The sequence below is a fragment of the Podarcis pityusensis genome (genome assembly GCF_964106645.2).
Source record: "Podarcis pityusensis genome assembly, chromosome: 9".
Taxonomy (NCBI): domain Eukaryota; kingdom Metazoa; phylum Chordata; class Lepidosauria; order Squamata; family Lacertidae; genus Podarcis; species Podarcis pityusensis.
The window spans coordinates 66,439,720-66,452,495 of NC_138034.1; the positions used below are offsets into that span (position 1 = coordinate 66,439,720).

The following is a 12,776-nucleotide window of genomic DNA, read 5'->3' on the forward strand; positions in this document are numbered from 1 at the left end:
GGTTACGAAGAGTCAGACACGACTAAACAACAATTATAATAATAACAACAACAAATACAAATTAAAAATAAATATACGAAATTAACGGCCCTAACTTTGCCACGGCCATTCACCTCTCTTCAGGTGAATAGGAACCGACTGGAAGAATAAGAAGAATTTAAAAATAAATATAAGAAATTAACGGCCCTAACTTTGCCACGGCCATTCATCTCTCTTCAGGTGAAATAGGAACCGATTACAGGGGAGAGAAGCACCAGCCAATCAGGCCGCTCCCTTCCAGCCACGCCTCCCGGTTTCCCAAAGGATTCAAAATCCCAAGCCCCAGGTGCCGACGGGCACCGCGGTTCCCTTTCGACTACGCATGCGCGAGTCCTTAACCCTCTTCTCCCCCCGCCCCTCTCTCTCCCGTCGCTACGCAACGTCAGGGCTCGAAGCGCCCGCTCGCCCCCTTGGTTTGTTTGGTTCGGAGCGAGCGAGCGCGCGCCCGGCACGTGCGCCGCTGACGAGGCGGGGCTTCGGCGCCTGATTGGTTGCCGCCGTGCGGGCGACGCGGCTTTCGCGCGACGACGGCGCAGTCCGAGGGGGGCGGGGCAGTGGGCCCGGCCGGCGAAGTGGGAGCGGCGCGGTGCGGCGTTCGTTCTTCGTCGCTGAGGCGGGGAGCGGCCCTTTGCCCGGCGCGATGCGGGGAGGGCTGGGGCTGCTGAGGCGGCGGCGGCGACCGGGGTGAGCGGCGGGGCGAGGGCTGTGTGGCGGGCCGGGTTGCTAGGGGCGACTCCTCCGCCTTCCCAATGGCCCGCCTGCCTTTCTTCTCGCGTGAGGCGCGCAGGGCAGCCGCCTGACGCGCGTCCTCTGCTCGGCATCGGTTGCTTCCAGCGGGGCTTAACTCCCAGGGAAGCGCGTGCATGTCTGTGTCGTAGAGAGATTGCATGATCCCCAATGAAAGGGCTGGTGCTTATTTAACTGCCGGCAGTAATAATAATAATAATAATAATAATAATAATAATTTATTATTTGTACCCTGTCCACTCTGGGCGGCTTCCAACAAAGATTTTTAAAAATACATTAAAAAGTCACACTGATAGGGTTTTAATAGATGCAAATGGTGTATGCATGAATGTAAGGATGCTTGGAATGCGTTTATTAAAAATGCAGTGGCTTGTTAGCAATTGTGTACTCGCTGGGGAAACCTAGTCAGATGGATTATTATCATCGTCATATATGCAGTGCTTTTTTTCTTTAAAAAAATGTTTAGGGGTGCTCTCATTTTCCTACTCATATTGAAATACAGCCCCTCAATGAAGCCAAACTTAGATTCACAAAATGTGTAGGGGTATGCGTACCCCCAGAAAAAAGCACTGCTTATATACCTATCTATAGTATCCTATTACAGTTTCAAGTATCTTTTTTGTTTTTTTCATTTCTTTCACTTAACTTGTCCACTAAAATTTTCCAACAAAACATAAATTTAAAAAACCACATACACACACATACACATAGTTTTAATTCTGTTGTTATCATTACTTATAGACCTGTATATTGCATTGTATTAATTTCAAACACCTTTTTTGTTTCTTTTCTTGCATTTCTTTCACTTGTCCACTGAAAATTTTCAACAAAACATACATTAAAAAACCACATAGATAGTTTTAATTCTGTCAATGTTTAATTGATTGGGGGGATTTCTATGTTTTTACCTGTTCTTATTTTTTATCTATAAGCCACCTTGAGTCCCTGTCAGGCGGTGGGGTGGGGAATGTGGAGTATAAATAAATATATAATTATTATAATTGTGGCAGCTGTGAGACTCCCACAATGTTTACCTGCAGAGTTCAAACCAGACTCGCTCCCTATGTATTTCATAATCAAGATGGTGGTGATATTCAGTAGTTAAAACAGTGGATTGTTAACAAACCTATTTGCCTTTAAAAAAAGTATATCCAATTGCTGCCTTGGGTTCAATTTATCAATCCAACGGGCTCTATTGGTGAAAGTTTCTCCTGTGCTTTATAACTTCTGGGTTATAACTTCTTGTCTCAGCGTTCTTCTCAGGAAAAGAAAAATACCTTGGCACATAGTCTTGTCTATAGTGTGAAACTATTAAACTTCTCCAAGTTGGATGTATGGGGGGGGGGGGGGAGATGACCTTATTTTATATTCTTTCCAAAAATATGTAAGCCACTTGATGATTTAAAAATAACTCCTCAAAGTGGTTTACAACGAAAAAGAGATATTAAGAGCTGCTGCATGTTAGCTCCCTAAGTATATTGAACTGATAAGGCGCTGAAAGGTCTCTGTATAACTTTAGAGAACTACTTTGTGATAGACAGGTGAAACGTGTAGATGGATGTTATCATATGTCTTGATGTGTTTGCAGGTAAACTGTAGCAGAGGCCTTCAGTACTACTAGGTGTTTTTTACTCTTGCCTTAATTGGTGAGTGAAATACTGCTGGAATGCATCAGAAGCTCCTGAAGAGTGCTCATTACATTGAGCTTGGAAGTTACCAGTACTGGCCGGTTTTGGTCCCTCGGGGAATTCGCTTATACACCTATGAGCAGATTCCAGTGTTCCTTAAGGACAATCCATACATCACAGATGGCTACAGAGCATACCTACCTTCCAGGCTATGTTTGAAAAGGTATGGAATTGATCCAAATGGTTCAACTTTGAAGTACAACATCAGGCCTAAGTAGTTGATGGATTTAATACTTTTACTTGAAAACCACTTGTTTCACTAAATGTCTTGCTTTTCTGTAATCAAAGAAGCAAGCAAAGTAAGGGCATACATTTCATTAAATATGCTTCTTTATGAGAGTTTATACAGCCTTTTGTCTCTGCTGACCCAACTGCTGATCCTGTTTCAAAGTGTAGAGCCAGATGTCCTGCTACTTTTGCCAGTGCAATAAATTAAGTTGGTTAGAGTGTGGTGCTGATAACTCCAAGATTGCAGGTTCAATCCCCATAAAGGCACCTGCATATTCCGGCATCACGGGGTTGGACTAGATGACCCTCAAGGTCCCTTTCAACTCTGCAGTTCTAGGAATGCAAAGCTCTGTGAATGCAACCAAGCATTAGTAGAAATGAGCCACACAAGAGAGCAGGATGAATACTGACTAGCTTGCATAAGAGCAATAGAGAATACAGCAAGCGTCTAATCTGGAACACATGATCAGGGTGTCAGTTACAAAAATTGTTCCTTTGACCTTGCTCATAGTCATTACTGTTTTCTTCTCCATTTCCCAGCCTATTCATTTTATCCAATGAAACAGTTAACATCTGGAGTCACTTACTGGGCTTCTTCCTCTTCTTCACTTTGGGCATATATGACATGACTTCTGTGTTGCCTTCAGCGAGTGCCTCTAGAGAAGATTTTGTTATTTGTTCTATTTGTCTCTTCTGCTTTCAAGTAAGTCCCTTGGTAAATTGCGGTCAAACATTTTTTGTGCTTGTGTCAGGGACAACAGACAGGAAAAAAGGTCTGCATTCTGTCAAAAGCTGCGGCTTGTAGATTCTTTCTGCTAACTCTAGCCCACTTACAGTGTCTTGACACTGGTGGTTGGAGAACCTGCGTTCAGGCCACCTCAGCCTTATATTGTATTTATTTAAGTAAACATTTTGCTTCCTGTTCTCATTTAAAATCAGTTGCACCAAACAACCTATGAATAAGCTACAGGCTTCACTCCACTGCAGATTGAAAGGGGGGGACTGTTACTAGGGCCTAGATTATAGAATATCTTGCCCCATACATTATGGTTTTTTCCAGGCTGATGGCTTTTTGTGATGCAACGATATTTTTTAAACTTAGCTGCTGAGCCTGTCTTCATTTCACACTGTAGCTGGCTGTTTTAAGCTGTCCTGAGTGAGGCAAATGCATTGAGAGAGTGGATATACATTTCCTAACAAATTGAAAAATGTCCCCATGCCTTTGTGAGTATTTAGTGGAGTCAAGCATCTTTACTGGTTGAGGCCAAGGTGCCTGGGGTGCTTCAGGAGGCTAGGGACAAAACAAGCTTTGCAATCTCACCTGGGAGTAAAGCCTGTGGGCCTTGCATCGGAGTAAGCATGCATAGGATTGTACTGAAGCGGGACCTGCGGTGAGGCTGAAGATTTGATCTCTGCCACTTCTGGTTGAGGTAAAGCAGACTTCTTAAGATATATGGGGTGTCACTTGACTAAAGAAATCATTTTGACAATGTTGTAAAATAGCAATGCAGCATATCTGTGTTTGGGTAAAAACAATAGTTCCAAAGGAAGAAGTATTAAAACATGAGTCTTTAAAAATCTGCTGCCTGATTAATCAGGGCTACCTTTTTAGTCAATTAAGTAACAGAGATCAGACCAGAATTCTTTTCTAGCAGCAGACCAATCTTCCTCTTGCAGATCCAAAATCCTAAAATTTAATCCAGTTGCTTTTAAAGTTGTTACTGCTTGACGCTGAAGATACTAGAGGAAATTAATGCAATTTGTTTGAATGTTTTTATAGGTCTGTATGCTTTGCTCAGTAGGGTATCACCTCTTCTGTTGTCATCGCTCAGAGAAGACCGGTCGACGGTGGATGGCACTGGATTATGCAGGAATTTCCATTGGTATCCTGGGCTGTTATGTATCTGGAGTCTTTTACGCATTTTATTGCAATAATGTAAGTTTAACAGTCAGGTTGACTGGTGTAGCTTTCCCATGGCTAAAAATCAAATAAAAAGTAGATCTCCTTTCCTTTGAAAAATTCAGCAGTTTTAGTCTTGCTTTAATAGAAGTGTATATAGATAGAGTTATAGATGATATAGTTATAGTATGCATGTGCTATTTTAATTTTTTAAAAAACAGACTTTGAGGTCAGGTTAGTGTTCTAGCTTGAAATGCAGAATTTTTGTCCTGAACAAGTGTACCGTATTTCATAGTCCAAGAGAGACAGTATGTTGCATGCAAGGAATCAAACTACTCAGCAGCCTCACTTTTCTCAGCCGGTTTAACAAGAGGCAGCTGAAGAAATGTCCATGGATCTCCTAAACTGGATCTTCCACAATACTGTGTGGTATGAAATGTTTTATGATCATTCTGTTCTGTAATGGCAGCTCAACTATATTTCCAACTTCTTTTCTAAGGAAAAAGAAAATATTAAAGGCAATCTTTCCTGATAGGAAGGAGTGGAGTGTTTTTATATATTAAATGACAGTTCTCCAGAGTAAATGTCAGTTCTTTAAGAATCCTGCAGTAGATAATTTGATTGCCTTGGTTAATCATGCAGTTCATTGCTTGAAATTGTGGGTGCATCTAATAGTTGGTTGCAGTTGCTAGCATCAGCATAAAATAAATCCTGCCTGTGGAAGGTATTTTAAATACCAGTATAAACCCTGGAATGTGTGGCATTTTCTCAAGGAAAAAGTGACTAAGTGACCAAGCTGTCAGTATGAAAAGCTGTCAGTATTTCTATATATTTTAAACAGTGTGTTAATGTTCATAATACTGTCGTACCTCAGAAGTCGAACGCCTTGCTAGTCGAACATTTTGGCTCCCAAATGCCACAAACCCAGAAGTGAGTGTTCCGGTTTGCGAACGTTCTTTGGAACCCAAACGTCCGACTCGGGTTCCGTGGCTTCCAATTGGCTGCAGGAGCTTCTGTTTGACTTCCGAGGTACGACTAAATTGAAATCTGCTTTAGAGCGATTTATAGAATTATAGATTTGGAAGGGACCCAAGGGTCATCTAGTCCAACCCCCTGTAATGCAGGGATCTAAATTGTTACTCCAATCTGTATAATGAGGAATGAAGAAGCTTGCCTGTAAAACTACTACACGTTTTGAGGGAGAGCCCTGTTCAAGAGGGACTTCAAAACATGTGGCATCAAATGAAACATGTTGAAATAAATAATTGAATCTGGATTTTAAAAAATAAAATAATTCTGTTGCTTAGATGTAAAACACACTTTTATTGTATGTGCCAAAAGAGAATACAGTGCTACCTTTGTGCCTTTTGTAGCTCTGCTGCAATCTGGAAAAGGCTGCTTTAAAAGCACATTCCAAAATTTGGGGAAAATCCATTTCATTTTGCTCTATTTTGATGCATATATTTTATTCTTATCACTTAGTGGCTGCCTACTTTGTTTCCCTCCTTTTTCCAGTACTGGCGTCAAGTATACTTGATCACTGTCCTTGCTATGATCTTGGCAGTATTCTTTGCCCAGATCCACCCCAGTTACCTCACTCAGCAGTGGCACAGGCTGCGCTCAGTCATCTTTTGCTCTGTGTCAGGTTACGGAATCATTCCTACCATCCACTGGGTTTGGCTCAACGGAGGTGTTGGTGCGTCTATTGTGCAGGTAAGCTAAGGACTCACCAGGCTTGCATCCCAAACCTAACTGGGTTTGGCTCCAAAGGACCATATTTTCCTATGTATAAGATGAGGTTTTTTGCTTTAAAATTTTAGTTAAAAAATGGGGGGTCTTATACACGGAGGATGGGCATACAGGGGAGGGATTTTTTCCATTTTTAAACAAATGCCCAGGATTTTGGCTTGGGTGGACTGAGGCAGTCCCTACAGCCACTGTCCCCTCACTCTCTTCCCCATGCTGGCTGCATGCTGGTGACTGGCTCGCCTCCTGCGGCCCCTGCCAGCTTGACCACCAGAGCAAGAGCAGCAGCTGCCGAGAGCTGCTCGGCTACCTCTTCTTACACTTCTTTCCTTTTTTCCTCTTGCCCTCAAACCCCTGCCCCTGGCCTGCTCCTGCCTTCCTTGGCTCAGTTTGCCCTAGCTGCCTTCCCCGTGCTCTGCCTCAGTGTTCTGCTTGGGAGCCTCTTGCCAATTGCTTGCATCCAGCAACAGCCACCGCTGAGGGGGACACGGGTGGCGCTCTGGGTTAAACCACAGAGCCTAGGGCTTGCTGTTCAAAAGGTCAGCGGTTCGAATCCCCGTGACAGGTTGAGCTCCCGTTGCTCGGTTCCAGCTCTTGCCAACCTAGCAGCTCAAAAGCACATCAAAGTGCAAGTAGATAAATAGGTACCACGCCAGGGGGAAGGTAAACAGCGTTTCCATGCGATGCTCTGGTTCACCAGAAGCGGCTTAGTCATGCTGGCCACATGACCCGGAAGCTGTATGCCGGCTCCCTTGGCCAGTAAAGTGAGATGAGCGCTGCAATCCCAGAGTCGTCCACGACTGGACCTAACGGTCAGGGGTCCCTTTACATTTACCTGCCCAACAAAAATTCAACAACTTTCTGCCCCCACTTCTGCTGTAGGGTTGTGTTTCCTTAAACTTTGGATTCAAAAAAATAGGGGTCGTCTTATACATGGGGGCATCTCATACATGGAAAAATACAGTAAGTTCCATTGACTTTATTAAGACTTCATGATCAGCTGGTTTAGGAATGGCACCTTTTACTTTATCCTTTTTTTAAAGGAACATTTTCTATAAACAAACACGATGACAAAGAACAGTAGAAATGGAAACTTAGATTGCATTGTTAGATTGCATTGTTTGTTTTTCAGTTGTGTACATCACTAGCCTTGATCCACGGTAGTTAGCTTGATAGCTACAAAGACATAATGAAGGGTGTGGAGAGAAGAGCTTTATTGTGGGAGAGTTCTTCTGTAAAGAAGCTTGTATCCACCTTGGCTTCTTTTTTTAGGAACATAATTGACTCTGGAGAAAAGCTATGGGGAGAAGGTGGCTCAGGAATGTTCAAGGTGCATAAATTCTGTTTGTGCCTTTTGCTTAGAAACAAGAAAATCAAGTTAGTAGACCTGGGTTGCATCCTGGTTTTAGGAACCTACTTAACAATTTAGGGACCTACTTAAGATTTTAAATCTGTTGAAATGGATTGCTGTCTTGCCTCTCAGGTATTAGATAGATAGAAAGAAAGATGGATGAGGATCTTGCTAACCCCTTTCTGCTGCTTTTTTCTTTCAGGAATTTGCTCCCCGTGTGATTGTGATGTACTTGATCGCTGCCATAGCATTTCTGTTTTATATTTCTAAAGTCCCAGAAAGATATTTCCCAGGTAGGGCTGATTTTTTTTGGTAGCTGAATTATCCAGGGCACAGGCCATTCACTGTTAATTAAAGGTTGTGGGAGCACTTATTGCCCTCTACCTCTCTTCCCCATGGCTGTTGTTCCCAGCTGTATGGTATAATAAAGGAGCATGCCATGTGCCTCCATGCACAAGTTTTTAAATACCTGCCTAAGAATTCAGCTCCCAGAATGCACCCAAAGGTACATCTTGCCCAGTGTTCTTGTTTCTAACAGTACAATTCTAAGTGGCTTGGTAGCTAACGTGAAAGGAATGCCACCCCTCTTGGAAAGAGAATTGTCTGAGAAGGTCTAGTATTATTTTGTTTCCCAGAAATACATTATGATGCTGGGAATCTGTCTCACATTCTGACTGGGAAGGAGACTTATCTCAGCCAGACCACTTTGTGTTACACTGGAATAAACCTACCCTGGTGCGTCAAAGCACTGTCCCAACGCATAGAAGTAGCTTCTGCTACTGAATGTTTTAGCTAAATTAATGTGTGTGTTTTTCTTTTCCAACAGGGCAGTTAAACTACCTCGGCTCGAGCCACCAAGTATGGCACATCCTTGCAGTAGTGATGCTGTACTGGTGGCATCAGTCTACCGTCTACATCATGCAGTATAGACACAGCAAACCTTGCCCTGACCATAGTGCACATTAGCACGCAAAGGTATGGCGGTTTCCTGTGCAGGAGGAGATGAAGATGGACTGGGTTGTGATGGGCAAGGGGTTTTGCCTTTTTGTTGCCACAGTTAAAAAGACAGTGGTTGCCCAGAAGTCATAAAGGGTCTCCAGCTGGCTATTCAGGAAGAGGAGTCCTTTGGGGGGTAAACTGGCCAGTAACAAAAGCCCTGGAGCTCTTAGGTCACCAGCTGGAAAGGAGACAGAGTGCTGCATGCTTCCCTTTTCACTTGTGCTTCTGCTGCTCCTGATTCATAGAAAGCTGCTTTAAACAGAGTCAGACCATTGGTCTGCCTAAACTTGGAATTGTACCCTAACTGGCAGGAGATGCCAGGGATTGAAGCTGGGGTATATATATATTTTTGCATGCAAAGCATATACTCCACTAATGAGCATTTCAGTTCCTCTTTAGAGACCTTATCCCTGCAGTATTAATTCTGTGTTCTCCTAGCTTCCTTGTATTTGGGCTCAACAGCCTCTCTTACCGGGACAGCTGTTAAATCATGTGGCAGTGCTGTGGCACCTGAATCCCTGAATTCACTTCTTTGAATTCAGACTCCACTATATAGGCTCACAGGTGGGTCTAAAGTCAGATGGCCCCTGCTGAGGAAAGTGATGGGGACCCAAATATTTTGCATTGACTCCCCTTAGGTTGCTATTTAATAGCTCTACTTTAAGGGACAGAAATTCCAGGGAAGGGACGGTGCTGGAATGTGGCCTACCACTGTGAAGGAACAGGGAGCATTTTGAAGTATACAACAGGCGCGTTCCAGTCCCCAAAACCTTCTTGGAAAATATTTTCCCATTGGTGTCCAGGACCGTGTCGATGCCTAACTTTTTCAAACTGCAGTAGTTTTACTGCTCAGCGTAACAGGCAAGGAAAATACCGGTTTTCTGTATGATTTATGAGGCCCCTTTGTGAAGGATTAAACCCTGCCACTTCTGATTTCACTGCATGCTGGGAAGAGAGGACTTTCCACAATGTGATTGCACATATTGAAGACTCTGCATTCTACAAAACTTGTTCCACTTTTTTTTCTGAAATAACAGCTGCTGATGGTGGCATCAACTTTCTTTTACTGCTTCCCAAGGGATCTCTCCTTTGTTTTGTTTACAGTCTATGTTCACGGCAAAAAGTCCCACCAATGCTGTTTACATAAATATATAAAACTAAACTTGCTACCAAAATGTCACCACTTAAAGCACAGCAGTTGGAAAGTCCAACTGAGCAATCCATGAAATGTAAGCCATTTCAAAATTGTTCTAAACCAGCCCATCTTCTAAAAGGCCTATTTAAAAGCCAGAACGGATTAGCCCAACTATATTATATACCCCTTGGGAATGATGTTCCACAAATGAGGAACCATCGCTGAGAAAACCCTATGCCTAGTACCCATTTATGGTACATTGTAGATCCCTCATCCTCCTTTTCCTATTTTGTACATCTTCCCAGACCAAATATGAGGAAACCCAATGACTGACCAACCCATTTACTTTTGTTTCCCCACCCCACCTCAAAAAAACCCCTGCAGAGGCTGACCATCCCCACTACCTCACTGGCTGCGGGAGGTTGATCATGAGATTACTTGCAGTCTTTTGAAACTGATTAATTTTATTTATTTATTTTATTTCAGTCTTATCATTGTACGCCAATTTCAGAGGCAGCACCCAAAGCTGCTGTTCTCTTTCCCTTCACATGTTAAGAGGCAATAAGTTTAGCAGTCATGCCAAAGACCATGGAAGAGGTCACCAGCAGCCAAATAGCTTGGTGAACTCTTGTTGTTGGCCACAGTAGAACAAATCAAATTTGTTCAAACTACTGATAAACAAATGGCAGAAATTGCCAGGAAACTATTTCTTCTGATAGGCTGAGGAAACATCCCCCAGTATGCATGTGCGGTTCCCGTGACAAATTCTCATTCCAGGATGTAACATTATAAGTTGAAAATATATTATGTCTACTGTATGTGCAACATGTTCTGTGTCCTTGCACTGATGTCTGTGTTATAATTTAAACATGGATTTTTACTTGATTCCCCCCTCCCTTTCTGTAGAACAGTATCTGTTAGTCTATATCATAGACTAATCTTTGGAAAAGAAGTTGGGATGCCCCAGTAATTGTAAATTTTGGGGTGCTCTTCAAAATGCGGTTTAGCAGTGAGTCAGAAATTTGGGGTCCCTTGATTAAACATGTCTCAGTGCCCAAGGTTTTTTGTCAAATACAGTGGACGCTCGGGTTGCGAACGTGATCCGTGCGGGGTGCACGTTTGCAACCCACAGCGGTGCGTCTGTGCATGCACAGGTGGCGATTCGGCGCATGCGTAAAGCACGATTTAGCGCTTCTGTGCATGCGCGACCGCCGAAACCCGGAAGTAACCCGCTCTGGTACTTCCGGGTTTCGGCGGGTGCGTAACCCAAAAAACGCAGCCTGAAGCAGCTGTAACCCAAGGTATGACTATACTGACATGAAGCACAAATCAACATTTTAGCAGTGATGGCACTAAGGAGAATTGCTCTTGAGTGATATTTTAAGAGAATAGCATTTATCTGTTGACATACGCAGAGCAGCTGCTCCTTGCCTAGCCATTGGCAGATGTTGGAGTGTAGCCACTTCGTTTCGAAGTTCCAGCTGACACATCTCAGCTTGAATTGTAGACTTTGCTAGGGTGTAACAGAAGTAAACCTACCCTTTTGCATGGCAAATTTGGAAAAAAGTAACAACAGCTAGGGAACAGTCCTATGGGTTTTCTTCTTCAGAAAAGCAGTACTTCCAGAGGCAAGGTGGGATGTAAAAGTAGTAATTTGCTTGTATAGTCAAGGAACTCTAAAAGTATATACTATATAGCTTTAGTTAGAAAGCTTTAGAGAACTGGTCCCCCAAAACCTACGTGCTTTTAAATAAAATGCTAAGTTTTTGTTTACAGCTTCTTGCATTATAGAGAAGCAACTCCTTTTTGAGAATTCACTTTTCCACTGGCCCGCACCACCATCCTTGTTTTAATTTTGCATTTAATGCATTGTTTTTCTAAAAACAAAGTCTAGGATATAAAAGTTTAGTATTGCAATTGGAAGAGTTGAGTTCAATTGAACTCCAGTTTGTATAGCTGTATAAAAAAAACCTTTTGTAAATGTCAAACCTGTGCATGCGTCGTTTCTAATATTTATTTTTAAGGAGCTGTGATTATAAATGAGCTTTCTGACGAGAGAGCTCTTCAAGACAATAGAAAATGGAATGCAGAATGGTGAAACACTACTATAGATTTTCTGCCTTCTAAGCTTAATAATTGTGATTGTCAGCCAGCAAACATGTACCATTATCTGCTGTTCGAGCCTCATTTTTAAGTTACACTATAAGCCTTGCTTAAGTACAGTGACACATACTGCTGTGCCTTTAAAAAATGTTTTGATTCCTTTATCCGTGTTCAACTAGATGTACAAAGGAAGGTTGCTGCAATCTATTCAAGTTGTACCAATATGTATTATGTAAATAGCTCCTCTGTGAATAAAATTGTTTGTTGGCAAATGTACTTGCTCTTCTGTTTGTGAGAGACAAGCAATGTGTTGGGCTCTATAGAGGCCTGAGCTGCACGGGTGGGACGGCCTCTCCTTTCAATGTAGCTGAAGATTACCTTGCAGAATGGCTGCTAATCAAGACTGGATTAGAAGAACCAATGGGGAGAAGGCAGTTTTATGCAGAACCATTGTTCATATTCTCAGTATTATTTCTGTACCTTCCATATATATGGTCTCTAAGCCCGCTTTCTTGATGCTTCAACAGGGGCCAATGGAAGAAAACAGGGTTCTGTACACCAGGTATTGTCAACTTTTTTCAGACTCAGGGCCGGCTTTAAACAAAAACATTTATTTGGGAACTCTTTTCTTAATCTTTACTCAAATATTTTGCATTGTGGTAGTGCTCCTGTTGCAACCCCCCTTGTCTCAGGCCATGACTCTGCAGTACATCTGTCCTACCACTGGCATTGCTTCCCTCAAAGAAACTCTTAAGCTGTAGTTCTGAAAAGCACTAAAGGTATCGGCAGCCTCAGAGCTGTCACAAAACACTAAATCTCGCAAAGTTCTGTCAGATGGTA

The 12,776-nt window shown here is 42.7% G+C and overlaps 1 protein-coding gene across 1 annotated transcript; it reads left to right on the plus strand.

Annotated features, from left to right (window-relative positions):
• The first annotated feature begins 573 nt into the window (after positions 1–573).
• Positions 574–12,212, plus strand: PAQR3 (progestin and adipoQ receptor family member 3). The gene is made up of 7 exons (XM_081021154.1): positions 574–723; positions 2,375–2,637; positions 3,243–3,405; positions 4,483–4,638; positions 6,118–6,315; positions 7,902–7,992; positions 8,526–12,212. Exons 2-7 carry the CDS (start codon positions 2,453–2,455, stop codon positions 8,663–8,665), a joined length of 933 nt encoding a protein of 310 aa, XP_080877280.1. The 5' UTR covers positions 574–723; positions 2,375–2,452; the 3' UTR covers positions 8,666–12,212.
• Positions 12,213–12,776: the final 564 nt, after the last annotated feature.

Coding starts and splice junctions, on each gene's coding strand:
- PAQR3 (XM_081021154.1), top strand. CDS start 2,453: ATGCATCAGAAGCTCCTGAAGAGTGCTCATTACATTGAGCTTGGAAGT. Junction 3,406..4,482: donor TTTGTCTCTTCTGCTTTCAA/GTAAGTCCCTTG, acceptor ATGTTTTTATAG/GTCTGTATGCTTTGCTCAGT. Junction 6,316..7,901: donor TTGGTGCGTCTATTGTGCAG/GTAAGCTAAGGA, acceptor TTTTTCTTTCAG/GAATTTGCTCCCCGTGTGAT.